The sequence below is a fragment of the Pelecanus crispus genome, chromosome 14 (genome assembly GCF_030463565.1).
Source record: "Pelecanus crispus isolate bPelCri1 chromosome 14, bPelCri1.pri, whole genome shotgun sequence".
Taxonomy (NCBI): Eukaryota; Metazoa; Chordata; class Aves; order Pelecaniformes; family Pelecanidae; genus Pelecanus; species Pelecanus crispus.
In genome coordinates this window covers 2842472-2867865 of record NC_134656.1, presented here as the reverse complement: position 1 = coordinate 2867865, position 25394 = coordinate 2842472, and the positions used below count along the sequence as shown (strand labels likewise).

General features: G+C 47.0%; 1 protein-coding gene across 1 annotated transcript in view; it reads left to right on the top strand.

The window, feature by feature from the left end:
• The first annotated feature begins 237 nt into the window (after positions 1-237).
• The window catches only part of COL20A1 (collagen type XX alpha 1 chain), a 50499-nt gene continuing 25342 nt past the window's right edge, over positions 238-25394 (top strand). The window contains exons 1-20 of the mRNA XM_075721352.1: positions 238-310; positions 2810-2920; positions 4660-4803; positions 5030-5188; positions 6155-6355; positions 7624-7779; positions 8606-8725; positions 8901-9065; positions 10633-10797; positions 12160-12332; positions 12986-13115; positions 13620-13765; positions 15085-15208; positions 15683-15822; positions 16038-16167; positions 16695-16837; positions 17955-18087; positions 22508-22650; positions 23298-23427; positions 23730-23786. Coding sequence (XP_075577467.1) covers positions 238-310; positions 2810-2920; positions 4660-4803; positions 5030-5188; positions 6155-6355; positions 7624-7779; positions 8606-8725; positions 8901-9065; positions 10633-10797; positions 12160-12332; positions 12986-13115; positions 13620-13765; positions 15085-15208; positions 15683-15822; positions 16038-16167; positions 16695-16837; positions 17955-18087; positions 22508-22650; positions 23298-23427; positions 23730-23786 — 2743 coding nt within the window. The remainder of the gene's footprint in view (positions 311-2809; positions 2921-4659; positions 4804-5029; positions 5189-6154; positions 6356-7623; positions 7780-8605; positions 8726-8900; positions 9066-10632; positions 10798-12159; positions 12333-12985; positions 13116-13619; positions 13766-15084; positions 15209-15682; positions 15823-16037; positions 16168-16694; positions 16838-17954; positions 18088-22507; positions 22651-23297; positions 23428-23729; positions 23787-25394) is intronic.

The window sequence follows — 25394 nt, the reverse complement described above, 5'->3', positions numbered from 1 at the left end:
CAGGAAAACTCAGTATGTGCTTCTCCATCCATTCTTTCAGTGATGTATAGAGCTGTAGATCTCAGCTTGTGATCCCTTAACTGAGGGCTGCAAAAAACCTGGGTATTGTCATGGTGAAATCATAGAATCATAGAATTGTTTAGGTTGGAAATGACCTTTAAGATCATCCAGTCCAACCATTAATGTAAATTTTAATTCTGCTTCCTGATGTTTGCCTTCTCGTAGGTCCTGGTCACCATGCTGATTCGCACTTGTTTCTTTTTTGCCTGCCTGCCCGTGGCGAGCCATGTCTGGGGACGAGTGGGCCAAGGTAAGGAGCCCTCCTGGCCTTGCTCTGGGCGATTCCCTATGGTTTGGCTGTCACTTGGGTTAACTGCCCAGCCTCAGCCCTTCCCCTGGGCAGTGGCACCACATCCGAGGGAATTTCCCAATCACACGCAGGATTTCAGGGGGCTGCTGCACTCTGCTGTCTGTTGGTGAAGCTCCAACCAGCCCATTCCCACACATGAAGAGCACCAGGAGATCTGGGGGCCCATCTGGGGTGAGGATCTCGATCCCTCCCCACCCTGCAAAGCCCGTCCTCATCACTGGCAGCAGTTCAGCGTGCCGCTCCCTCGCACCAGGAATGCATTTCAGCTTATATAAGCAATGAAGGGTGCTTATGTGATCTGCAAAGGGAGCTTGAGAAATAGGAAGAAAAAGCAGTGTTGCTTCTGTTAGTAACTGCATCTGTCCTGCACTCTGAAACTATTGCTTCGGATGTACATGGTGATGATAACGTGGTGCAACGTCTGGATAAGAAAGCACATGAGGTGCATTCCTCCTGTAACATATAGGGCTCCCAGAGTACCATAAATGATCAGAAAATACCTCTAGCACCTCACTGTAGCCTTTCTGATGATGAAGATCCACCTTTATATTAGGTTTGAACCTTCGGTGGAAGTGGTCAGCACAAAGGCTTCTAGCGGGGTGATGGCACTTCAGAGTATCTTCCAGACCAGTCTCTGCAGTTAAGTCTGGGCTTAACTCCCTATCAGCTGGAGATCAAGGTTACAGCATCAAATAGCCCACGTCCAGCACAGGGCAGGGAAACAGTGGAGCTTTCATGGCACGGGGGTTCATTTGCATGCAGACATAATGGCGCTTTAGAGGACGCTGTCCTTTCTGATCCGTCTGGGGACATTCTTGCCTTTTTAGCTTCCCAGCTCCTAGAGTGATGGCCAAGGAGCTGGACCACACTTGGCCAAAAGAAGACAGCTCCATGTTTAACCTATGAATTCCCCTCATTGTTCCATGATCTTTTACCATTCCTCTTAGGCTTGATTCTGGGATTTTATTTTGCCCTTCACCCCTCTTCCCCATGTTTTCTTTCTTCCCCTTCAGATATGCCGGGGGTGAGATGTGAATCTGAGCTTTGTTTCCCCAAAATAGTTATCTGCTTGTTGGGCAGCCTGCAGGAAGTCTCTGCGAGGAAAGGTTAAGGCACAGATGTTGGGCTGAGACAAGCAAGTCCTCGCTGCCAGCTCTCACTGCTTTCCTGGGCTGTAACTTCATGGCAAAGATGTCAGGAGATGCCTGGACGTGATGCAAGACCAGATTAGGGACCTGAGGACTCCTGTGCAATGCACAGTTTTCCAGCACTGAGCAGGACACTCCAGGTCATCCTAAGCTTTTTTTAGGAGTAATGGTAAAGGGAAAGAGACTGGTAACAACTGCAAATGAGGGTGGGCATTAGGGTGCTTACAGGGCACAGGCAAAGGATGTGCTCACTGATTACAAATTAGGGCAGCCTGCTGGAAAGGCAGCTGTAGGTACGGTGTCAGGAAGGAGGGGAGATAAATCTGCAGACTTGCCATCCTATATTCAGTCAAGTGAAAAGGTTTCATATGGTGGCATTTGTACGACAGTACAGTTATGTTTTACCAAGGAATCGTTGGTTCAGAGAGTGACACGTGAGTTCAGACACCTAGCTAGGGTTTAAAAGATATCTGTGAAATCTCGACATGATAAGGCAATGTGCTCTTTCTTCTTCTTACCTCCTTGTCTGATACTATTTTTTTCCTTGGGATTTGTCATTTAGTGTGCTGCTCCCTGCAGCAAACTGATACAAGCTGGTGCCCATGAGTTACGGTCCTGCCAGGAACTGTTATTTACACTTTATCAGGTTTTCTTTCTTTTTTTCCTTCTGTGGTTTTTGGTTTTTTGTTTGTTTGTTTGTTTTGGTTTTTTTTCTTCCTTTCTAAACCCAGCTGGTCCTTGGAGCTGCCTCTGAAATTATCTTTCTGCAGAAGTATGGGATCCCTCATCTGGGGAATTTCTGTATTTTTCAGCAGCCCAAGCCTATCAAAGAGCCTCATTGAGCACTTTCATCTATTTCCCGCCCTCCTATTTCAGATGTTTGCATGGAACACGCTTGCTGAAACAAACCATCTTGCATGAAAGCTCCCGGGAAAGTCCTCCAAGATGTGACGGGTGCAGAGAAAGCCCTTGCTTCTGTGGGAGACTGTTTTCCCTGTTTGCAGCCGTATATACTGAGGTCTCGTTCTAGCGCATGAGAAACTCCTCTTTGCATAGGGTGGAGGCTACAGATTTGCAGTGACTTGTGGTAGGTTTCCTGGCAGGGGCACTGCAGGAGTTACTGTGTAGCGTCAGGGGACGCTGAAGACTTGCATGGGATGGTGAAGGTTTCCTCTGCAACGCAACTGTTCCCATGTCCATAGATGAGGTGGCATATGTGACATTTTGCGTGTGCGTGTGCAGAAGGAGGAATTGCATCCATAACAGCACGGACACATCTCCTCCTCCCCAGGGTCAGGCCGGCTGAAACTCACTGTCCTTTCGGAAGACAGGCTCCAAATGAAATGGAAAGAGACTGAAGGGAACATCAACGGCTACAAAGTTCGGGTAAAGCCCATGGCAGGTATGTGCTAATGCTTGGACATCAGACCCAGCAGAGATTTCTGTATGAGTGAGGGACTGAGCACTACCTTTTGACTGGTAGACTACAGGACTTAAGTAAAAGCATTATTTAGACCTTAAGGTGATAGAGGTAGGGCAGAGGGAATTATCTGCTGGTTCTTCTGGTTTCAAGTGTTGATTACCTAGATCAAAACTTTCCACTGGGCTGTACGCACATTACGGACAAGAAGCTTTTCTGGCCACCATGAGAGCAGTCCATAGTGCCATATGAGTGCAGGCACAGTTCCACTATCACTCATTCACAAGAGAGAGATGAAATTCAGCTCTCTTCATCTTAGGGGAAAGTCTTAGCCAGAAAGTGTTGCTCTTTGCGACTGTGAGGGAAAAAAAAAAAAAAAAAAAAGAGGAAAGGTTCATTGTCAGGTTCTTCTGTGGGAGCTCCCACCTGTCCCCCACCCCGCAAGGAGACTGGATGGGAAGTTGACCCCATGTGTGTGTGGGGGCTCAGCCCCTCAGTCCCTACCCCAGCCAGGCTCCAGCTCTCCCTGACTTCAGACGCTGAACCTGGTCGTGTTGGAAGGACACGACGTCCCTTGGCGGGGAGCAATGGTTGGAGGAAACCTTAGTCTTGCCTGGCATTTGGTTTTCCGTTGCTGCCACTCTCCCAGCAAGCTGGAGAAGGGAGCTGCCAGGCAGGAGTGCGTGCAGCAGAGCTCTTATGATCATCCATCCGCTTTTAGCTCAGCCCCCACCTGTTTCCCAAGCTGGAGCAGGAGGTTTCTCATTCCTTCCCTGCCCTGCTCCTCTCCGGGCCTCAGCTCAGCAGAAAGCCATGAGCATCCCAGGAATGCAGGGAATCCCCGCTGGCACTCCCTGCACATGCCTGAGGCTTTCCCTCTGCGTAGGCTGGGGACCTCCAGCCCTAGGCACGAGCACAGGGATGGCGGGGTCAGAAACACATCCATCTCCATAATTTAAAGCTTGTAGACCTTTCTTAATCAGAGGATTTTAGGGAGCTAGTTTGCCTCTCTCCCTTTGTTTTGTGTAGCACAGAGCTGCCTCACTCCATCTGCTCACTGCCGTGCCAGCGCAGAAATGCCCCAGTTCTCAGCTGGTCAAGGCATCACAGACCCAGGACAGGTCCCAACACTGTGGGGCATGGCTGGAGGGGTCTGGAGGCAGTCGAGGCCCCAGAAATGAGCTGGCTCCCCACAGAGAGCAGCTGCCCTTGGAGAGAGATGGGGCTTGCAGAGACAGCACAGGGAGAGGGGCTGGGATGAGTAGGGTGAGTCCCAAGTGCCAGTGATGGCCTCTGGAGATGCCAAGTCACTTCCTCATTTTGGTCACATATGACCTCAAGCACATCAGTTGGTGGGATATTTTCATAAGCAGTATTTACTAGCAATTGCCAAGCCTTTATCCTGCTTTTCACTAGCAGCTCCTTGAGAAGTTGGTGAGAGTTGCACTATGCTGGGTGGGAACTGGTTTTCCATTTCGGGCACATATCAGGGATTTAAAAAACCAAAAACCAAAAAACACCCACAAAAAAAACCCCTAAGCGTTCTCAACTCTGGATTGGGAAAAAGAATAAAAGTCAGAGATCCACAAAATTAAAAAAAGAAATAGGATTTGACTGAGGTCCCTAGGCAGACATTCCCTGCATTTCAGCGGTGTTTTTGCTACTGTCAGCTTAAATTTAAGCTCTAACAGGCTCTGAACTGTGGTCTCATCCCACCTCAGGGGACTCAGAGCAAGAAGTCATGCTGAAAACCAAGACTCCCAAAGCCACAGTGGGGGGGCTGAGCCCTACCAAGGAATACACGCTGCAGGTCTATGTGCTCAACGGCTCCCAGGAAGCACTGTTTGCCAAGAGGAAATTTGTGAGTAAGTAGAGTGCTACATTTTACCATCCAGAGAGCTCCTGAGGCTCTTGGAGATGTGGCTCCTCAGGCATATGTCCTGTAGGCTATGCAGCAATCACAGAGCCTGTTACTATTCTGGTTGGAAGGTTAGAAAGGGGGGATGGTGAAGACCCAGGGGGATGAGGGATGGACTGTGACTCACAGACCTGTCTAGACCGACTCTCTCTCTGGTTTTGGTCTTCCTACAGTAGAGGAACTCAAAAATGCATCCCAGACTAGAAATAACCGAAGAAACTCAGGAGCTGCATCAGGAAAGAATCTCACCTCTTTGGGGAACCCAGCAGCTGAGCACGGTGGGGTGGCAGAGGCCACCCCACCGCCCCTGAACACTGTCTTGACACAGCCAGGTGGGTGCACTGACCGTCCTGGAGTCATGTTGGAATGATTTTGAGCCACGGCCTCTGCCAAGCTACCATGGTTGGAGCATTAAGCACAGCTGTCCCTAAAATCACTCCCACCCTCTCCCTGTAACCCCAGCTTCATCAGGGACATTCATTCAGTGAGACACACTAGCCCAGTCCCATCCCTTGTGTGCAGTACTTAACTACAAAAACACAGTAAGCAACCTAAAAATATTTGCCCCTCATGCCAGCCAGCCTGAAAAAGCACATCTGTGCATTCCTGGGGCTGACAGCTATTCAAATTCAGCAGATACAGTCACATCCTTCAACTGAGAGTGGATTCTTTGAGAACAAGCTGCTCCCTAATCGCTGGGGCTAATGGTGCTTGATTTCCTAGGCTCTGTGTCCCAGGGTTGGCTGCAGATGTTCTACAAGAACGTCTTGTGTGAGCCCTCCCCTATGGCTGAGGGCCGTATATAACTGCATAGATTCTCATGTACCTGGCAACAAGGTTCGCATGAGTTCAAAAGGCAGTGTGTTGATGGAAGAAAGATCCGTCAGGGCCATTATACAAAAAGACTTGCACTAGCTCAGGTTATTTCCGAGTCACAGATTGCCGAGGTCTGGAGAGTACACTGGGTATCAGGTGCCATGGTATATTTTCCCTGATTTATATTTTATAAACATTCATTGTTTTTCATCATCAGAGATAATGGGAAGGACAAACTTTTGATGTGATCCACTACTAACATTATTATTACTCATAAACCCACGTGCAAGCCTCTCAGAAAGGCATGAATGAAGATGGTCTCCTTTATCTAGCTACCTCTTTGCGTAAAGCTTGTAGGGCTTTCATCCTTTCTGAGCCCCTACACCTCTGCCAAATGTGGCTTAAATCAGCTGATGAGTGGAGCAGGTTGCATGGGGATAACACAGCTAGGGACAATGGGATTTTTTCTCTTTGGAGCACAGCAAAGGACAGAGCTGAAAAGAAAAGGCAGAAGGGGATTCAGCTAAAGGGCTCAGGAGAAACGGCAAGAAACCAGCCCAGTGTGGAGGCCAGCATGACAGAAGCAACACCAACAACCACAAAATCATCCCAGCGCCCTCCTGCAAACCCGGAGCGAGGGTCTCTAGGAAAAGAAAAACCCACAAAGGATTCATTGAGGCGAGGTGAGAGGGCTTTCAAACATGTCTTGTTCCTTCTTCCCTACTGTTTTCCCTAACACCCGCTGAATATAAGCTTTCCATCCCACTCTGTCACCAGGATTTTCAAGAGTACAGTGCTGCTGATAGTGCTTTCAATTCCCAGGTCGTGCTTTGGGGAACTGTCAGGGATCACTGGAGAAATTTGGAGTTCTGTAGAACATCACAGATTTTAAGGCAAACTGGAGCTAGGCCAAAAATTCCTTTCAGATGATTTAATTTATTGATTTGCCACTATTCTCTCCCTTCGTGTTGCCACCTCCCTCTGCTTCTGACAGATCCATGTAAGAGTTTGTAGTCTTCAGCAGACACACACCCCCCCCCCACCCCGCCCCCAGCCATGGACCTTTCCAAGCCTTCAGAAGGGGAGGAGCTTATCAGTGATGTTCGCTACCCAACCTGCTCCACCTCCCCGACTTTTTCTTCATGTTTCACAGATAACTGATCCATGATGATCCTTCAGATTTGTCAGTTGAGGCTACGGCAGGGCAGATGGCTCACAGCACCGCTGAAGTGGTGGGAACGGCATTGGCCAGAGCATCCTCATTTGGTCTCTTGAGACCAGTAGGAATCCATGGCTGTGAAAAGAGATAGGAGAGTAACCTCTTTGCAGCCCACAGAATCTTGATGAGATCATCCGTTTCCCTCCACCAAAGATGGAAAATTCCCCATCTGAAAAATATTCGGGGAAGATGCATTCGATCAGCAACATGCCCTATCTTATCCTCTGTTAGGCTGCAGGCCTGGGGTGGGGAGAAAGGCAGGGCTTGAGTATCTTTGATGCCAGCACGTTTTTACCGGGGGATTGGATCTAATATAAAGTCACAAAATAATTATAGCCCACAGGGGATCTTGTGGTGGAATGGAATTAAGCAATCACCTGCAATTCTTGGAGACTTAGGCTAGATAAAAGGGAAGCACTGGGCTGGGGTTGAGACTTAATGGAGCTGAAAGCTTGCGGAGAGCAGTGCTTGGGTTAGGCACACACTTCCTGACAGCTTTAACCCATTCTTTGCAGAAATGCAGCTGTGCACCACCCAATTTCTTGGTACTGAGATGGGTTACCCTTAGCCACGTGGTTTTCCCAAGATGCTGGGATGTGTCGGGCTGGCGGATGGTCCAATCCACCATCCAGACAAGGCCTTATACTGCAGATTTGCTTTTTATCTTAAAACTGAAGCAGTTTTTCCTCCTTTACAATTGCTTCTCTCAACATCAAACCTTATCCCCCCCAGGTTCCCAGTTTCAGTGTGACACATCTGCAATGACTGATATCATCCTGCTTGTCGATGGATCCTGGAGCATCGGACGCAATAATTTCAAGCTCATTAAGGAGTTTCTGAGCAATTTGATTTCCCCATTCAATATTGCCCAAGACAAGATAAGAGTAGGTAGGACACTTTCCTGTTTCCTGACCTTGGGAAGTCTGTGTTCGAAGGGGCTTTGGTCTTTGTTCCTGTGGTTGTGCGCTCCTCTGAGGAGCTTTTATTGCTTTGGGGTGGGGTCCTGCTTGCTCCTCTTGACAGCTTTTCCCATCTGGTAGCAAGCTCTGGCCTCTAGTGGCTGTAAGAAATAGCGGCACAGTGAACAGAAGCCATGTCTTCTGGGCAGCACCAGCTTGGGCATTGATGCTGAGACACATGTGGGATTTGCTGCCTACCTCTGATGAGGTGCTCAGCCTCCACAGCGCTGCACAGACAGATACAGTGGCAATGCTGCATTGGAGATGCTTTGAGTTCAGCTAAGAATGATGCTGCTTCCAGTTCTGAGTGATGCTAACCCCAGCAGATGGCACTGGCCAGGCTGTGCGTGAAATAGGACAGCGTAAATCCTTCCCACTCCTTGCAGCCAACTAGTTTGACCCCAATTAACACTGAGACCTTATCAAATTTGGTAATGTTAGGTTAATGGTTGGACTGGATGATCTTAAAGGTCTTTTCCAACCTAAACGATTCTATGATTCTATGAAATACTTCGAAGCACCACCGCAGGGGTAAGTACCACTGTACCCAGCGGGGTCTGAGGCATCACCTTGCTGCCTGCATGGCGAGGACCATGCAGAGAAGAGGAGCTAGAAACCACATCTGCTCACCCGCAGTCCCATTCATTATTTTGTGTCATCCTCCCATGGCAAGCCTGATGCTGCCTCCCCAAAACGAATCTCCTCTTGCAGCTTACCTTGGCTTGCACGATGCTGATAGCTCTTGTCTTCCCCAGGGCTGTCCCAGTACAGCAGCGATCCCCGCACAGAGTGGGATCTGAGCGCTTACTCTACGAGGGACCAAGTGCTGGAGGCCATGAGGAATTTGCGGTACAAGGGCGGCAACACCTTCACAGGTAACTCCAGCTCTCAGGTCTCTGCTAAATGATCTGTGTGGCTGCAGTTGGGGAAGCTGTTCATGTGTGATGATCTCCATGGGGACCAAAGCCACTGGGGGCAGAGAAAAGAGTAAAGGTGATGGGGGGTTGTCTGCAAGGCTGTAGCATTCCACCTGTCTCTGCTCCTCCCCAGGTCTGGCGCTGACCCACGTCCTGGAGCAGAATCTGAAACCAGATGCTGGTGCCCGGCTAGAGGCTGAGAAGTTGGTAATACTCCTGACTGATGGAAAATCCCAGGATGATGCCAACCTGGCTGCTCAGACTTTGAAAAACCTGGGCATAGAGATATTTGCCATTGGTAAGATCACAGCTGTTGATAAGCTGTAGGACAAAGTCAACCTACTTTTGATCATCTTCAAACTGAAGGTTATGTTCCCTCAACTTTGATAGGAGTATCCTGATGCTTTAAAACTAAGGTAATGGGTAAGACCTCATTACATTGTGCCTAAGATGAAAATTAATTCATTTATTCAGCACACACAGTGTCTTCAAAAGGCATTTTGTTTGTTTAGAAAAAACACTCATTCACACAAGATATTTCACACCTGCCATCCTTAAAGACCTTTGCGATCCTCAAATACCTGTGCCATGAGATCAATATTCTCAGCTGTGAAATTAGGCAAGAGAACATTGTATTGGGGAGGGCGGGAGACCTCCTTTATAATTACTGCTGCTCACAACTTTTCATTTCTCTGAATAATAACATTATCTGCTCTTTGCTATCTGGCAGCAATGATGAGACATAAAATGGCCTTGTGCAGCTGTCCTTGATGACTAAACAAGTCTGCTAGACTAATACATGGGCAATAAAGTTACATAGAAAAATCACCTAAAATTGCAATCTCCAAAACCTTAAGTGCTAATTTATGTTGGGAAGACACAAGCAAGGGTTTCTTGCATAGGGTTATGTAGCTAAGTGCCTGGCACTGTGATATCTTTCACGGACTGAGTGAAGCTGCTGAGCCTCAGCTGTATGTTGTGCAGCGCAACAGACTGACAACTGTGTACCTGAAATCACTTGGAGATCTGTTCCTGGCTGGGGTCTTTGCCTTTCCTCTCTGGTTAGACAAGATCACATTGTTTGGTCCTTAGACATCAGGACCTGAGTATTAATCTCAATACTGCCTTGGTTCTCACTGCAAGAGCCAGGGGAAGGAGGCTAGCAAAGCTGTTAAGGTAATGGTCTTGGACTTGAGAAACCAGGTGGGACCCCGTCTGGCAATGGTACTGCTTGGGCAATGCTAGGATGACCTTGAGCCTAGTACTGGGAAGCAAAATAAGTTGTGTGCTGTGGGGCTTGGTCTGCAGAGGGTTAATGAGGATGCAGAGCAGAAGGATAGGGATGGAGGATGCTCTGTGATAATGAAGTTCTGCTAAACAGATGGTCTAACTTTTTGCTCATCGTTGACACTCTTGAAATGCAATGTGATGTTCTGATGAACAACAGATTCTCTGTGGGTAGTGCTGGCACCTCGTAAATATAAAATTGTTGTTTATTCATTCATTCACTCATTCCCCCATTTATGCCAACTGCCTCTTAGGGTGAAAAATATCTGCCTTCCTGGTAGCAAAGCCTGCAAGTGATGAGGAGACAGGAAAACAGAAGAATTCACTAGACTGTATCCAGGCCACAAAAGACTTTCTGAGCTCACAGAGTTGAAAGCCCTTCCCAGGCTGGACTGAGGCTGTGGCTGCAGAATGCCCAAGGCCATTCTCAGTTACCATCACCCCACTGGAATCACTGGGAGGCTCTGCAGGGAGAGCAGGATGATGGTGGACCCATCCTGCCCCTGAACAGAAGCAGGAGGCAGAAGCTGCTGCTCTCTGGGGATTTTTCTCAGTCTCGTTCTCTGCTCTGGTTGCAGGGGTGAAGAACGCAGATGAAGCAGAGCTGAAGCAGGTGGCCTCAGAGCCGCTGGAGCTCACGGTGTACAACGTGCTGGATTTCCCGCTGCTGAGCTCTCTGGTTGGCAGGCTCACCCGGGTCCTGTGCACCAGGATCAAAGAGAAGAACAACAAGGAAAATGCAGGTGAAGTGAAACCTCCTCAGTGAGGGCTGAGCTTCCTTCTGCTCACCATCCACCTTCCTTGCCATCGGGATTGACACTTTCTCATACTTTTTCCTCCATGAGCTCCATCACTCTGTCAGCACCACCTAACTTCTCCTCCAGTGCTGATCATCTTGCTCAGCCCTCTTGCTGCCTGACAATGGTCCTTGCCACGTCACTGTGTTGGCCAGTTTCTCCTGTGATCGTTGTCTTCTACAAGACCCTCTGGATGCAGTTCTTCCACTCTCACTCCACTGCAGACTCCTTGCTGTCTCTAACAAGTCACAGAGAGACGTTACCTGTAGATGTTTCCATTCTGATGTTCTTGGTTTAGTTATCTGCTTTTAGCCTGTGAGCCAATACAGGCAACAGCCATTCCTCCCAGGGGTTTGCATAACTCTTGGTGGATATAATCACCTAATGACAATAACTACCATTGTAGGGAAGAGGGCACTGCTCTTCCCTCTTCCATTATCATATGGTGTGATAAATGCGTTGTAACCATCTCCTTTTCTGAGTTTCTTCCAACCAAGAGGAGGCAGAAAAAGCAAAAAAGCTAATTTGAAAATATAGTAGGGAGAGCATAGGGAGGAAATGTGGAGGTAGGAAGAGGAGATGATAAAATATCTAAACATGTTTTTTTTTTTCCTCCACACTTTACTTTAAATGATGGATCTCCAAGGCATTTTCAAGTTAAAACCAAACATCCTATTTCTTTCCTTTGCTGGAGAGCAGCTTGTATGATGAACAAGAGAGTGACAAACCACTCCAGATGTTAGCTTAGATCCTCAGGAGAAATATCGTGTACATATTTCTCTCTCTCTCTGCTCTAAGATTGGGCTAAGGAGAATGGGAAAGTCTAACTTTCAAGCATACTTTTATTTTAATGCTCTGGAGAGTCATATAAATAAATTGATTGATCCTTATTAATTTGTACTTGTTTGATATAATTAGACATTTTTCAAAGGTGCAGATTAAGCTAAAGAAAGATGGGCTGCTCAAAAAAAGAAACCAAAATAACTTCTGCTTGTTCATTTTGACAACTTTTCATGATTGAGGAAAGCTGGGTCATCTTTTGGATACATGCAAAAATGCAGACTTGTGTTGAAAAAGTATTCCCAGCACCTAGCAAAATACACAGCCTGTTCTCTATGGAGTATTTATGTTCTCTGTACGCCCAGGTTTAAAATATTAGTTTTAGAGCAGTTTGGAACAGTTTCTATACTCTATAGGGAAGGAGACGGTAACTTGATTTGAAAAATGCCACTCATATTTATGAGCTGGAAAGTACATTTGGCATGAGAAGTCTGAATATAAGAAAGTAACTGTGTTTTTAATTCCTAGGCAGCACTGTGAAAGATATCCCTGTGAACATGGGTCCCCAGCTGAGCCCAACTGACCTTAAAATATCAGCTGTGACCTCTAAGAGCATGCACTTGACCTGGAGTCCTCCTCTGAGACCACCAAAGAAATATCGGATTGTATATTATCCATCTAAGGGTGGTATCCCCAAAGAGGTGAGACACCTTTCTCTGGACATCTGAGACTGCGGTATCTTCCAGATGGTGGCTGGGAATTTAAGTAGACTTGAGTAGACAAAGAGAAGAAGGTAGAGGTGCAGTTCTTGTGGGACATCCGCTAAAGCCAGAGATGAAATTGAATGCACACTAAGTGTAAATGTGATCAAGCTGATAGGATGACAAGATAGAAGAGGACATCAGATAAATATCATCTTGCTAGAAATACTGCAAGCCATGCTGACGCCAATTTTTCTCTTATGCAGTGTTATCCCCCCCCTAAAGCATCTGTTTTGACTCTAAGAGGACACGCAGGTACACGTATGTTCATCTGTGATGGATATGACTTAAAAAAGCAAATCCAAATTGTTGATGGGTTTCCACTGATTTCAGTGAGAGCATGATTAGAGTCTTGTGCTTGGTGTTTGCACAGATCCCAGCCTTAAAGGACAGGAATGCTTATTGCCTCTTACCTCTCTATTTTGGGGAGATGCTAGCTGGCACAAAATTCAGAGGGCAGCTGGACTTCATGTTTCTGGGCACAGATCTGCCACAAAAAAACCACACTTGCTAGGGAAGGCCAGTTCAGCCGTTCCTTTGCTAAAGAGGGGCTAACACCTCCCTGTCTTGACAGCCCTCCTTTGTGCTTTCAGGTGGTTTTAGATGGAGCAGTCTCCTCTTTGCGCCTTTCCAATTTGACTTCGCACACGGAGTATCTGGTGTCGGTGCTTCCTATTTATGACACAGTTGTTGGGGATGGGCTGAGAGGCGTCACCTCCACATGTAGGTCGTGAGTAGAGAGAATTATGCCAGTGCATGGTTATGATAGGTGAACAAAGCTCTTTCTTTGTGACCATCTCAGACTAGAGCCTGACATTGTATTTTTCCCCCTTCCTCAAGTTCAGTCTGTCTACAGCTATCTCCCATCTGTGGAGATGCCCAGAACTTGACCAGATAAGACCCTGAGCAACCTGCTCTTTGAGCAGCAGGTTGGACCAGAGACCTTCAGGGGTCCCCTTCCACCTATGTCATTCTACAAAGGAGACCACTGACGTGGCAGTAACACACCATGCTAGAAATATCTTGCAACCCCTTGCCGCTTTTTTATCCTCGGGCTCCAAGTGAATTAAACCTTTTCTCTGTAAAGTGGCTGCTCCGCTGTGTTAGATGTGAGGTAGATGTCCACCAGCTTGCAGTAGCTGTTGCAAAGCCAGGTCTCCTCTGGGGTTTGAGCTGTCGCAGACCTCATACACTGAAGATATCTTTCTGCCTTGTTTTTCCCTTCAGTGCCTTTGTCCTCCCCTCGCTCCCTGCGTGTCTCTGAGCTGAGCCACAACAGTATCAGGCTGAGCTGGAAGGCAGTCCAGGGAGCCACGCAGTACCTGGTGCTCTGCTCCGCAGCCCCCAACGGAGCAGAGGACTATACGATGGAGGTAGGGTTCATGAGAATAATGATAATATTGTTTTTTCTCTGTCTGGGCTGAGTTTAGTTCTAGCTCTAATTGTGAATTGGTATCATGTGTTTAAAAAAAAAAAAAGTGTCAGCATTATTGCCAGCAGCATGGAAGATTTTTTTTTTTTTTAATGGTGTATCTCAAAGCGATTTATAACTGTGAAGGTTTCACGTGGGAAATTAAGGCATAGGGAGAGAACTGAACTGACTGCATCATGGGGCCCTGGAAACTCAGGCACCGAACTCACATCTTTGCAGCTCCAAGTGTAATTGCTGTATCCTTGAGACTGTACATAAATGTCTTTACTGTATTTATCTTAATGTTAATTGAAAGTTTGTTAGGGTGGTTTTCACTGATCTCTAAAAACAGGCCTACGACACTGCATAAGAATAAAACAACACTCAATGAATGGAAAATCCTTAAAAACATCTAAGCACCCTTTGTCATGTGTGCAATTTAATGAGTTATTTGGAGTAAAAAAGAGAAGTGGGGGAACATGTATTGCTTCTTTGACTCAGATTCCCACTTGAACGCACAGCAATAGGAGCAGTTGCAGGATGATTTTCAAAACAGAGCAATTAATGCTTATACTCTGCTTTCAGTTCATAACTGTGGGTTTGGTTTTTTTTTTAAGATTCAGAACATTTGCAGAGAGACCAACATTTAAAATTGTATTTTAGCATATTAGAACATTTCTGCAGTAACCTGACCTACTCACTGTAAGAGTGCAATGCTCTAAGGCTACGGGGTGTCTGCAAAACCAGCATTAAAATGTTCCCAGCCTTTTATAAAACTGTGCTGCATTGTGTGCAGACTCCTAAAAGTCTCTGGGGTGCATTTCTGCAGCGAGCAGACGGTGGGAGGAGAGCTGTGGCCGTGCCGTGTTAGCGGCAGGTGGCAGCAGCCCAGCTGCTATGGGTCTGCTGGCAGCAGGCAGCTCTTCTGCAAGAGCTTTCCATGAGTCTGAGCAAAGTGGGATCACGTCTCCCACATGCCCCCGATCCAACCCAGAACAACAGCAGCAGCAGCATTTTTGTGTAAGAGACTTACGCCTCTGCAGACCAGGGTAGGAGAAGGTGATGTGTACCTCCAACGTGCTTGGTGTCCCTTGGGAAGAGAGGCAGAACACTGGCCGCTGTAGAGCACCTACCCAAGTGGTTGAAGTCCCAAAGTGGAGAAGGCCCCTTAGTGTAACCAAAGGAACCTTGATCTGTGTCTCTGTAAGATCTTGTTCTGTTGAGGGCATCGGTGGGTACCCCAGAACTGAAGGGTACCCCAAAGCATCTCTCTGTTGACAGGTGAAGGTGGCCCAGCCTGAGGTCCTGCTGGACGGGCTGTCGCCCAGCACGGAGTACTCTGTCGCGGTGTATGCCATGTATGGGGAAGACGCAAGTGATCCAGCCAGCATCCAGGAAACCACCTGTAAGTGCTGCTGCTTTTTGCTGAGTTGTTATTAAACACTTAAGGCAGGAAAGACATGTTAAATGAGGTGCTTCCCATATCGTGCATGTGGCTTGTGAACACGCTGCCTCTCCCCTGCCTGATCTTAAGCGAATATTAGTCCCCGAGGGGATCTCTAATTACTTGGTGAGCTGTGAAAAAGGAGTGATTTTCCCCTGTTAAAAAAGGACTCCTGAAAGAGCTGTTTGCTGAGCTCTTTGTTGTCTGGGGAGGAAAAGGGAATTTTTTGGCTGTTTCTTCACCTAAAGCCCAGGTAGCCTTTCATGACATCCTAGAGGCACGTATGGTAGTGACATAAAGAGAATATTTTTCCACATGGTGAATGAGTCTCTCAGTTCAAGGTGGAGTCATCTAAGAGCAGCAGGAGGCAACCGGTGGCATTGCCATTGTGTGGCCTGTGAAACCTTGGAGTGCTGTCACTAACTGTTGTTGCAGTGGCCTTGAGTCCTCCCAGATACCTGAGCTTCTCCGAGCTCAGCCACGCATCCGTTCGAGTCAGCTGGGAGGCTGCGTCTGCAGCCGTGAAAGCTCACCGCGTCACCTATGTTTCTAGCAGAGGGAGCAACACTGGGGAGGTGAGTCCTCAAAGAGCTGGTAGAAGGAAAAGGAATTTGGGAGGTTGGATACTGCCCTGTTCTCCTTCAGCTCCATGGTTCAGGGAGGGCTTATCTGCTGGCAGTGTTTTATCTCTGAAATGGGCACTTTGGATGCAGTTGCCACCCACATGCTAACCCCTCTGCCGCTGTCCCCATGCTCCTCTCCTAATACTCATACAACTCCTCCACTGCAGGTAGAGGTTCCTGGCGCTGCAACTTCCACTGTCCTGAGACCTTTGTCCTCCCTCACCCAATACTTCATCAGTGTCCAATCTATGTATGATGAAGGGGACTCCTTTCCAATTACTGGCAACGTTACCACCTGTAAGTAGGGAATGGAAATGCTTTTGGTCCTAGTCACAGGTGAAAAAATTGGCTTGTGTGTGTCTGAACTGGGATGCTGTGAAGATTGGTCCCAGCAGTTTACGGGCAAAACCCTTGCACAAACCCCAGATGACTGTTGTTCTTTCTGTGTGAATACGTCCAACTGTGTCATGTTTAAAATGAGGTGGAATGAATAAAAAAAGGAAGCAAATGAAGAGAAAGCGTGATGTATCACTAACCTCTGTGTCCTTGAGAGCCCTCCTAGCCTTCTCGCCTTTACAATACCAGCATGGTATGTGTCCTCTCCACAAATAAGATAATCCTCCTTAATTAGGGATTTAAAAATAATTTACCCTTTTCTGTCCTGATGGCTGTTGTCATATGGGTCTGAAGAAGTGAAAGACAGGCTGGTCTCAGACATCTGCCTGGTCGATGTTTTGCTCCCCGACCATCTGCTCCCCACCTTGGCTCTGACAAGGCGCTGTCAGCATCCGCGCTTCAGCTGGTTTTCCTTCTGCATCCCTCAGTAAAGGTCCCCCTGCCACGTGCACTGAAGGTTACCGAGCTCTCTGGGAGCAGCCTCCGACTGCAGTGGGAAGCTGTTGCTGCCTCTGATGTGGTTGTCTATCAGATCAAATGGAGCACAGTCGGTGGAGAGAAGCCTCAGGAGGTACTGACCCACACACAGCTCTGGGGAGGCTGGGTTGGCTTTGTGCCTGCTTGATGGCTCTGAACTCACCTCCAAGAGTGGCATAGGCAGGTGCAAAACTGTTCAGGTTAATGCACTCAAGAAATTAAACAGTTCAGCCCCCAGCTGAAAGAGCCTATGGAATAAGACAGGGTCTGTCCTGGGTCTCGCTCTGTTCAATGCAGCTGTCACCTTGAGTGCTGGAAGCAGGAGTGACAGCGGGATGGCAGGGTCCGAGTCCTACTGGCTCTGGGAAGATTGCAGAAGTGTTCTGGAAAATCTCAAGGATGAAATTCAATAGGGACAAGCAGAAAGTATTAAGCTTAGGCAGGAATAATTAACTACAGGAGTACAGGATGTAGAACAAATAGCTAAGAAGCAATTCAGTAGAAAAAAGATCTGGGGTTGCAGACAATCACCAGCCCACAATGTCAAGTTGTTGTGGAAAAAACAAAGGTAATACTCAAGGGAGGTATCGCCTCTAAGACAGGTGAAGCAACTTTTGCTTTCCTCAGTGCTAGTAAGCACCGACCACTTTTGGGGCTACTGCTCTTCACGAAGGATGAGGGCCAACGGAGGAGCACACAGAGGAGAATGACCAGAGACAGAGCTGGTGCAGGAGGGGCAGGGATGGACCAGGTGACCTCTTCTATCTCAAGGCCCTATTTTCAGTGTGAGTGCAAAGAGCAGTTGAAGTGGGTTAGATACACAAGTCTGTCACGCAGTGCTTCACATTCGGGCTGGAATAGGGGTGTGCTGGGGCTTCTGTCCCCAACATGTCTACAAGCTGGAAACTGAGCAAAGGGAATTCATGCTTAGGGCTGGCTGACTGCATCATGCCAGAGCACCGCATTGTGATACTGAAGTAGCTGCTGAATATAACTGGGCAGCAATACACGGGCATCTCCTCTGCATTAATCAGGGCTGGAATTTTGCCTTTGCTTAGATGTGTGCAACGCACAACAGTAGACTTTGTCCCCAAAGCCCAGTGCTAGCTCATTTGTGCCTACGGGCAAACTGTGAGACACACACTTGGATGGCATGAACTAGCTTGGGGATGCCTGGGAACTCGACTGACTCATTTCTTTCCCTGCTGCAGCTCTCCGTCGCTGGAAATGTGGCAACTGCTGTCCTGCCAGGCTTGCAGAAGAACACTGACTATAAAATATCCATCTGGGCCTATTACAAAGATGGTGCTCGAAGTGACACGGTTTCTGTTCAGCACAGGACCAGTAAGTGACCAGTGCTTGGTATTCACAGCCTAGGGACAATAAGGAGGGCGTGGGAGGCCTCAGAATCCAACACAGACCAGCAGCTCAGATCTGGTCATCTCCAGCTCTGAAAACCCAAACCTGAATGTTTGAAAGTAGCTAGAGATATTTAGCCTTCTGTCTTAAAGTGTTCTGCATTTGTCCTGAGAAGAATAGGCTGGGCAAACACAAGCAGGCTGGTGCATCTTATAAGCATCTGATACTCTCGCAATGTATTTCATGCAGAATACATTGCTTTCCCCCCTGCTTTTGTAGAGTGTATTGATGCAAATGAATTGGCTTTCCATAGGGCGTTCAGCTGAACATGTCACTGTGCTGCCTAATGGATGTTTCCTGTTAATAAAATATTGTCTAAGGAGGGTGAGGATTTCTTCAGCTACGTCACTGCTGAGCTGTGCTTCATCTGAGGGCACTTACAAAAATGTGAGAGAATCCTGCAGGCAGACACTGCCTGGAAGCATTATCTAAATCTCACTTTGTACACACAGGATGTGAGGTTAAAAAGTGGCACTCCCAGAGGTCCTCTTAATTAATATTGCTCGTATAATGGCTTTGTTGGCAGGGAAGGGAATACAGTTCATTCAACTGCAGCAGTCCTCTCCTCCATTTCTCAGCTCTCAACCTCCTTTGCAGAGTGAACTCATTTGGGCTGGTGTTGAGCTGGTGAAGCTCAGAGTGAATGGCAATCTTGGAATAAGAAGGTCAGGTTTTATTAATAATGAATAACAACAACATTTGTTTATATAAAGCTACCTCAGGCAAGAACCTAGAAGCTGCATACTGACAAGAAAAAAAGACATAAATGAAAGCATCCTACAGTTATAATGATAAAGGGACAATTAGAGCTGTTTAGAGGCTTTGGAAAATGAACGGCTATGTTTTAAGCCATGAATTACAAGATGTCGGAGGAGCTCCCTCAGCCCACTGCAAATGGCATGCAATGGTGCCCTTCTGGGCATGTTTGAACAAGCTGGTCCTTGCTGGTGTTGGCACCCTCGTGGGACTCGGAAGGTGATTTGACTTCTGCTTGTCAGCTGCTGTCCTTGATCAGGAACAAGGATGCCTTAGGGATGTCTGACTTTGCCTTGCTGCATGAAGAAAGCAAAGCCCTCAAAGAAATCAGGTATGCAGCTGGGCAGCCAAACCAGAGTCTCAGTGCCTGGCTGCTGCTGGTCAGTTTGCACGAGGAGTCAGGACAGTGCCACATGCTTCTCAGGGCCAATATTTACATGTGCAACCAATGTCTGTGATGGTGATTCTTTCTTTTTAATGTTTAAGGTAAGAAGTGCCCACAGGGGAGAAGTGGCACAGGAGAAGGGATGGATGGTGATTTCCAGGAGGCAGTGCTGATCTTGGGCAGTTCAGAGGAAACTTGTGGATGCCAACAAATTGAATGAAGCTTGTGCAATGGATGTATGGGAAGACATGGCATTACGGCAGAACTCTGGGAAATTTTGGGATATGATTATACTTCAAACATTTACGGTATCAAGCAAAAGCTACCATCTTGTACTGTGAAATTGCAAGTGGTTAGGATGTCTAACAGGGTCAATCTACATGTCAGAGCTGGTGAATGGTAACTCATTCAGCTAGAGCATGGCAATCTCTTATGTTATCTGGAAAACCCCAAACCCTTGGTTTGATTTTTACGAGCCCTCACCACCCTAATTTTCATCATAAAATGAAATTCTGGGGGCTGAAACACCAACAAAAGCTACCTAGTTCTCCTTGGGATGGCAGACTTTGGGTTGCAACCTGGTGAACAGCAGTGGTCAGGCTGTGCTGAACAAAAACAAAAGCGTGCATTAGAGGACTCTTCCTTTCATCATTGCTTTTCTCTTTTTCGCTCTTGGCAGCATCCCCTTTTATATAGATATAGGTCAAGTCAATTAAGTTTCTCTTAAAAATGCCTTGATAGAATTTGCAAGAAGCACTGAAGTTTAAGGGCAGTGGCTGAAGTGAAACTCAGCAGGAAGCACTGGTAACACAAGCTTTGCTCCCTGTCCTTCACCCTCCCCGCAATATTTTCTTCTTTGAAGATTAAGGGAAAAAAATGCCAGGTCAGAATGCTGGTTTGGTGAAATGGAACCACATTCCTCCCCTGGGGATGAGGTGAGAACACCAAGTTAATTTTATTCAGGACCACTAATCCCTCTTGGGGCCATGAAAGAAGTTCCTCAGCTTAGGCAAGATGAGACAAAAATTAGTAAATGTGGACTCGGGAAGATCTTCTTCACAAATTTTGCAATGCTACCCCTCCCCATCTGCTCAGAAAGTGTCTCTTGGATGTTCCTGCCACCAGGGCTGAGCATGGGAGCGTGTCCCATTCTCTTCTGTGTGAAGAACAAGACAGTGGTTCAGATGGGAACTGCTGCTGAAGCTGGGCTGAGCCACCCTGGCTGACTTCACACTGAAGTGGATTACAAAGCGCTTATGTTCCCCATACCTCTAGCTAAGCTGTGCCAGAAGCATCTCTAGCCTGCGGTTGATAAATGTCTTCAAGTTCTTTACCCAGCTCCTCAATAAGCTCTTCCTACCGGAGCATACATTGCAAATAAAAGGGATTGAAATGTGGGGAGGAAGCTTCAACCCATGGCAGCGAATGAAAAAGCATGACCTATGTAATAATTGCAGATGAGTATTTTGATGGAGTGGACTCCAGGGCTTTACTTTTATTTGAAAATGTGCCTGTGTTGGTGGTTAGACCCGAGAGCAAGCAGCCTGGGATTCCTACTGTGGAGAAGCAGAGGTTCAAGAGGTAACGAAAGGCACAGATGGTGTCCTCTGTGTCGGAGAAGCTTCTTTCCTCCTGGGCAGCTTCAGGAGGTGACCTTTCCCCTAGCTGTCAGATCCATGCCATCAAATTCTGCCAGGCCTGGGGGCTTTCCAGAATAAACCAACTCAGAAGACTTTCCCTACGTGTCCCTTTGTTCACTTAAACAGAGTCTCCACTTACCTCAGCTGAAGGAAATAGCCAACGCAGCCAGCGAAGATGCAGACGTATAGCACAGCACTAATGATAGCGCTGCTGAAGTGACTTTACATCCCACACTTGTTTCCTTCTCCGCTTTACCTTGTGGTGATGCACAGCAACAGCCTCCAGCCTGATTCAGCTGCCAGCAAGCTTGGTTCAGCTTCAGTAAAAGTAAGCTCATTTTATACAGAAAAGGGAAGGAGGATCAATGAAGGTGCAAATGATCTTCATTCAGCCTGTGCTCCAAGGTCACCCTAGACTTTGCTGGGTGGGCAGAAGAGCCTTACAGGTAAAACTGCAGAATAGGAATCTCATAGCCTGGGTGTGTGTCCTTGACTGTCTTTAGGGCTCACCCATCATTTTTAGTCTCTTCTGAATAAAATGCTTCCTTTTCTCTGTCCAAGACTTCTGTGTCTTCACACCACCATGGGTTCAAGCCCGGACACGTGCATTTATGCAGAGCAAGATGCTGGTTGGAAACAAGCTCCAGGAGCAGACGACCCCACGCCCTTTGAGCCACTTGTTTGAACAGCGGATGGATTTAGCCCCTTCTGCCTTTCTTTTGCTAAACTCTCAGCCCCTGCTCAGAGAAATCACTCCTGCATTAACAGCCTCTGTCGCCAGGTCCAGGTGCTACACAGCAGGACCCCAGGGAAAGAAGTGCATTTATATAATTAAAAATTGCTCAGCTTTGGTCTCTGGCAAACCCTTTTCTGGCTGACCGTGGCTCAGCCCATCACCTATTTGGGGTACATCTGTACATCGCAGTGCAGGGCCAGAAAAGGGGGGAGTAGCTCAGGCACTGTACGTGACCCCCTCCTCGAGGCTGTGGGTGTTATTGTGAGAAGCACTAGACAAAACTGTCATGTCCGGGCTGCTCTGGGGCTTTTTAGAATATTTTTAAAACAGAAAGAAAAAGCTGGAAAATACTAGAAATTATAATGGATTAACTTTGAAGTGTGATCTGGGCTTAACCAGCAAGCAAGGTGTTTGTCCAGTGTGTCTCCAGATCTTTGATGAAATTCAGTTGCAGTTTGGGCTTTATGAAGGATATCCTTTGGTGTGTAGGATGTCCTTTGGTGTTCGTCCGTGATGTACACAAAGGATCTCTTTACCTTGTGCTTCCAGGACTCTGCCCTCCTTCCAAGATTTTTTTTCAGCTCCTAGGATCTGAACTGTTGAATGCTTGAGCTGTACTGTGTTGTACTCGGGCAATCCTCGTCCCTCCAGGATCTCTTTTCTCTCTAGCCTGGTCCCCAAGGTGACTGCTTCTGCTCCGAGCGCTGGTTAACAGTGCAGCAGAGCACTGAAGCATTCAGAAACGGGCTTGGAAGCAAGTGCTGCTGGCCCTCTTTATAGGTGTTACTACCTGCCTTTTATGCCGTTCATCTTTAATCCCTGCTGCAGACTCCCGGAGCCCACCCACCAACCTCTTCATCGACTCCGAGACCCCCACCAGCCTCCAGGTCCACTGGACCCCACCTGATGGCCGTGTACAGCACTACAAAATCATCTACAACCCCGTTTCTGATGCCGGTGCTCAGCAAACAGTGAGTCTCCAGCTCCTTTGTAGGTGATGGGCACTGGACCAGCGGGATGTGGGGACGACTTCATGCCCACGGGAACTCTGCTCGCTCCAGTGAGGTTTACTATAAGGAAGGCTGGTTCTCAGGAGTACAAAACCGAATCTCTTCCTCTGATTTGCTGGTGTGTTGCTTTGTGAAGACGACCTCCAGGCTTCTTCGTGATTAAGATATTTGTGTCTGTCAAAGCTGTTAATAATGCAGCTTTCTCCCCTCCCTGAACTGGGGTGGGGAATTCTTGGAGGCAGAGGGTATGAGGATAAACCTACTGCCCCTCTGACTTAGGGAGGTTAAACTTTAACCTTTTAAACCCCAGATTTTCTACTTAAACCCAGACTGGTTACCAAGGCACTTCTGACCCATTTGCACGGGGAATATTGGGGTTTTTACATAAGGAAACACTCTTCCCTTGGACATGGCTGGTCTGATGGCAATCCACAGCCAGGCTTCCTCGGCTTGCTTTCGCCGTTGCCTGAACTAAGCAGGGATCCTGCCCTGAGCCCCGCTGTCCCAGGATTTGCCACTAGAATCCCTCCATGTAACTCTGGGCTGTGAGCAAGAGCTATAACAGGAAACCTGCCCAAATGTTGGGCTTTTTTTCCACCCTGCTGTAGATCATGGCTTCTGGCAAAAGCAGCAGTGTGACCCTGCAGTCGCTGCTGCCTGATCGAGCCTACAAGGTGATCGTTTCTGCCATCCACTACACGGGAGAGAGCGAGAGCACGTCCACAACGGGACGGACAGGCAAGTGTGTCAGTCAGCACGTGCATGTTCTTCATAACCCGCCATCCATCAGTCTTGAGGCAATCTCTATCGGGGCAGCGATACTCTCACTTGCACTGGGCTCTGGCCAAGGCCAGGGTTTTGCTCAGCAGGGCAGACTACTAGCCTTGGATAGGGAAAATCCTGCCTCAACTTCTGCACTCCTCCCATACATTATTTGCAATTCCAGGATGTCCGGGGAGGGCTGGTGACCATCTAGGTCTCGAGCCAGGCATTGCTGTCCTGAATAACAGAGCTCACACGTGCATTGCTTTCTCTTTCAGCTCCGGTGTTGTCCAAATTCCCTTCAATACGAGGATTCATTCCATCTAAAGCAGAGGGTAAATCACCTCCTATAAAGCCTTGCTTTATTTTCTTCCCCACAAATCGCTCAGTGTGGGCTCTGCAGGGCAGGCAGGGGTGGGTATGTCATTTCCTGACAGATGCTTCTGGGGACTGCCCAAGGACAGCCAGAAACCACATAACTTCTTAAAATCAGACTCACTTAGTAAAGAGACTGATAGTATTTTTAAAGGATTTCTGCAAAACTTGACCGAAATGGAGCAAAGGGAATGATGACATGTTTTAAATTAAAGTTCTCTGTAAAGTCCCTTATTAAATTTAATGAGCATATGTTCTCATATGCTGATATAAAGCAAACTATGAAATGGATTAGCGAGAAATGTTGAATTAATGGGGTTATAAGAAGTTGTTAGGAAGCAAATATTAGAATACAGATATTGTGCCAGTAATGCCTTTCCTTGTCTATTTGAAATGATTTTAAACAAACTTTCCATTTTAAAATGTATTGAGGGAAGCCGTGAAGGAAGAATGAAGCAGATTAGATGAGAAAATTTTAGTTTGTACCCAACAAAGAACATATCAGACTAAGTTTTCAAGCGACTTATTGAGGAAATCTGCAGATGTTCAGACCACAGTGGAGAAGTCCTGTGAACTTTCAAGTAGAAAACAATCCTCCCATAAGGTTAATGAGTCACCTTGCAGAATTTAATATGGTATTATTATTTATTATTATATATATTATATATAGAATTATTATATATTATTAATAATAATTTGGCTATGATAGCTGAAAAGACAATAGGAGAGATACTAAATTCTGTGTGTTTTATAAAGTAACTTTTTTTAAGAAGTGGAGATGATGTGTAATAATGCTGGGAAAACTTTGATGTGCAGCAAAAGTCTCAAATATTGATATGTAACCAAATTATTGTGAGAAATGGTCTGATGCTACAGGAGTGAGTGTTTATTTTATGGTGAATAACTGCACTTGGATGGGACTTGGGGAGAAAAACAAAAAACAAAGAGAACAAGATGACAGCAGGAATTCTAGGCTGGAAAGTCTAGGAAAAATCTTCAAAGCAGAAGTGCATACTGCCAGTGTCAGGGATTCTTGCCCTGACTCTGATATGCTCTGTCTAAGCTGAGCATTGCTCGATCAAAGAGCTGTGAGCAATCCCAGTGCCTTCAGCCTGGGAAGGAGGTGAGGATTGCCAGGGATGTCAGCAAGAGGGACCATGGGGTCTAGGCACGGGTCCAAAAGATCTCCCTGACTCCCAAGCAAGAAAGTCAGATACCTGGTAAACGGGCCAGTTTATAGCCTGCTTATATGACTTTAGGGGGATTTCTTTTTTTTTTCTTCATCATGCTTCAATTCTGAGCAATGCTTTGCTGTTGGAAAGCTGGTTGATTTCTGGAAGGGGGAGGGAAAGAGCAGTGTATAGCTTGTAGACATAAGTCAGATCATCCTGGATGTAGGGCATTGCTCCACACGCAGGGGCTGGTCAAGCTCAGATAGATGGTTTTGAGGCTCAAGTTTCAGTAACTGATTTCTTAACTGATTGCCATAGATCCCTTCAATAATTTTATACCGAATTCTACAAGAATTGTGGTACATATATATAAAACTATGCATCAGGTTGAATAAT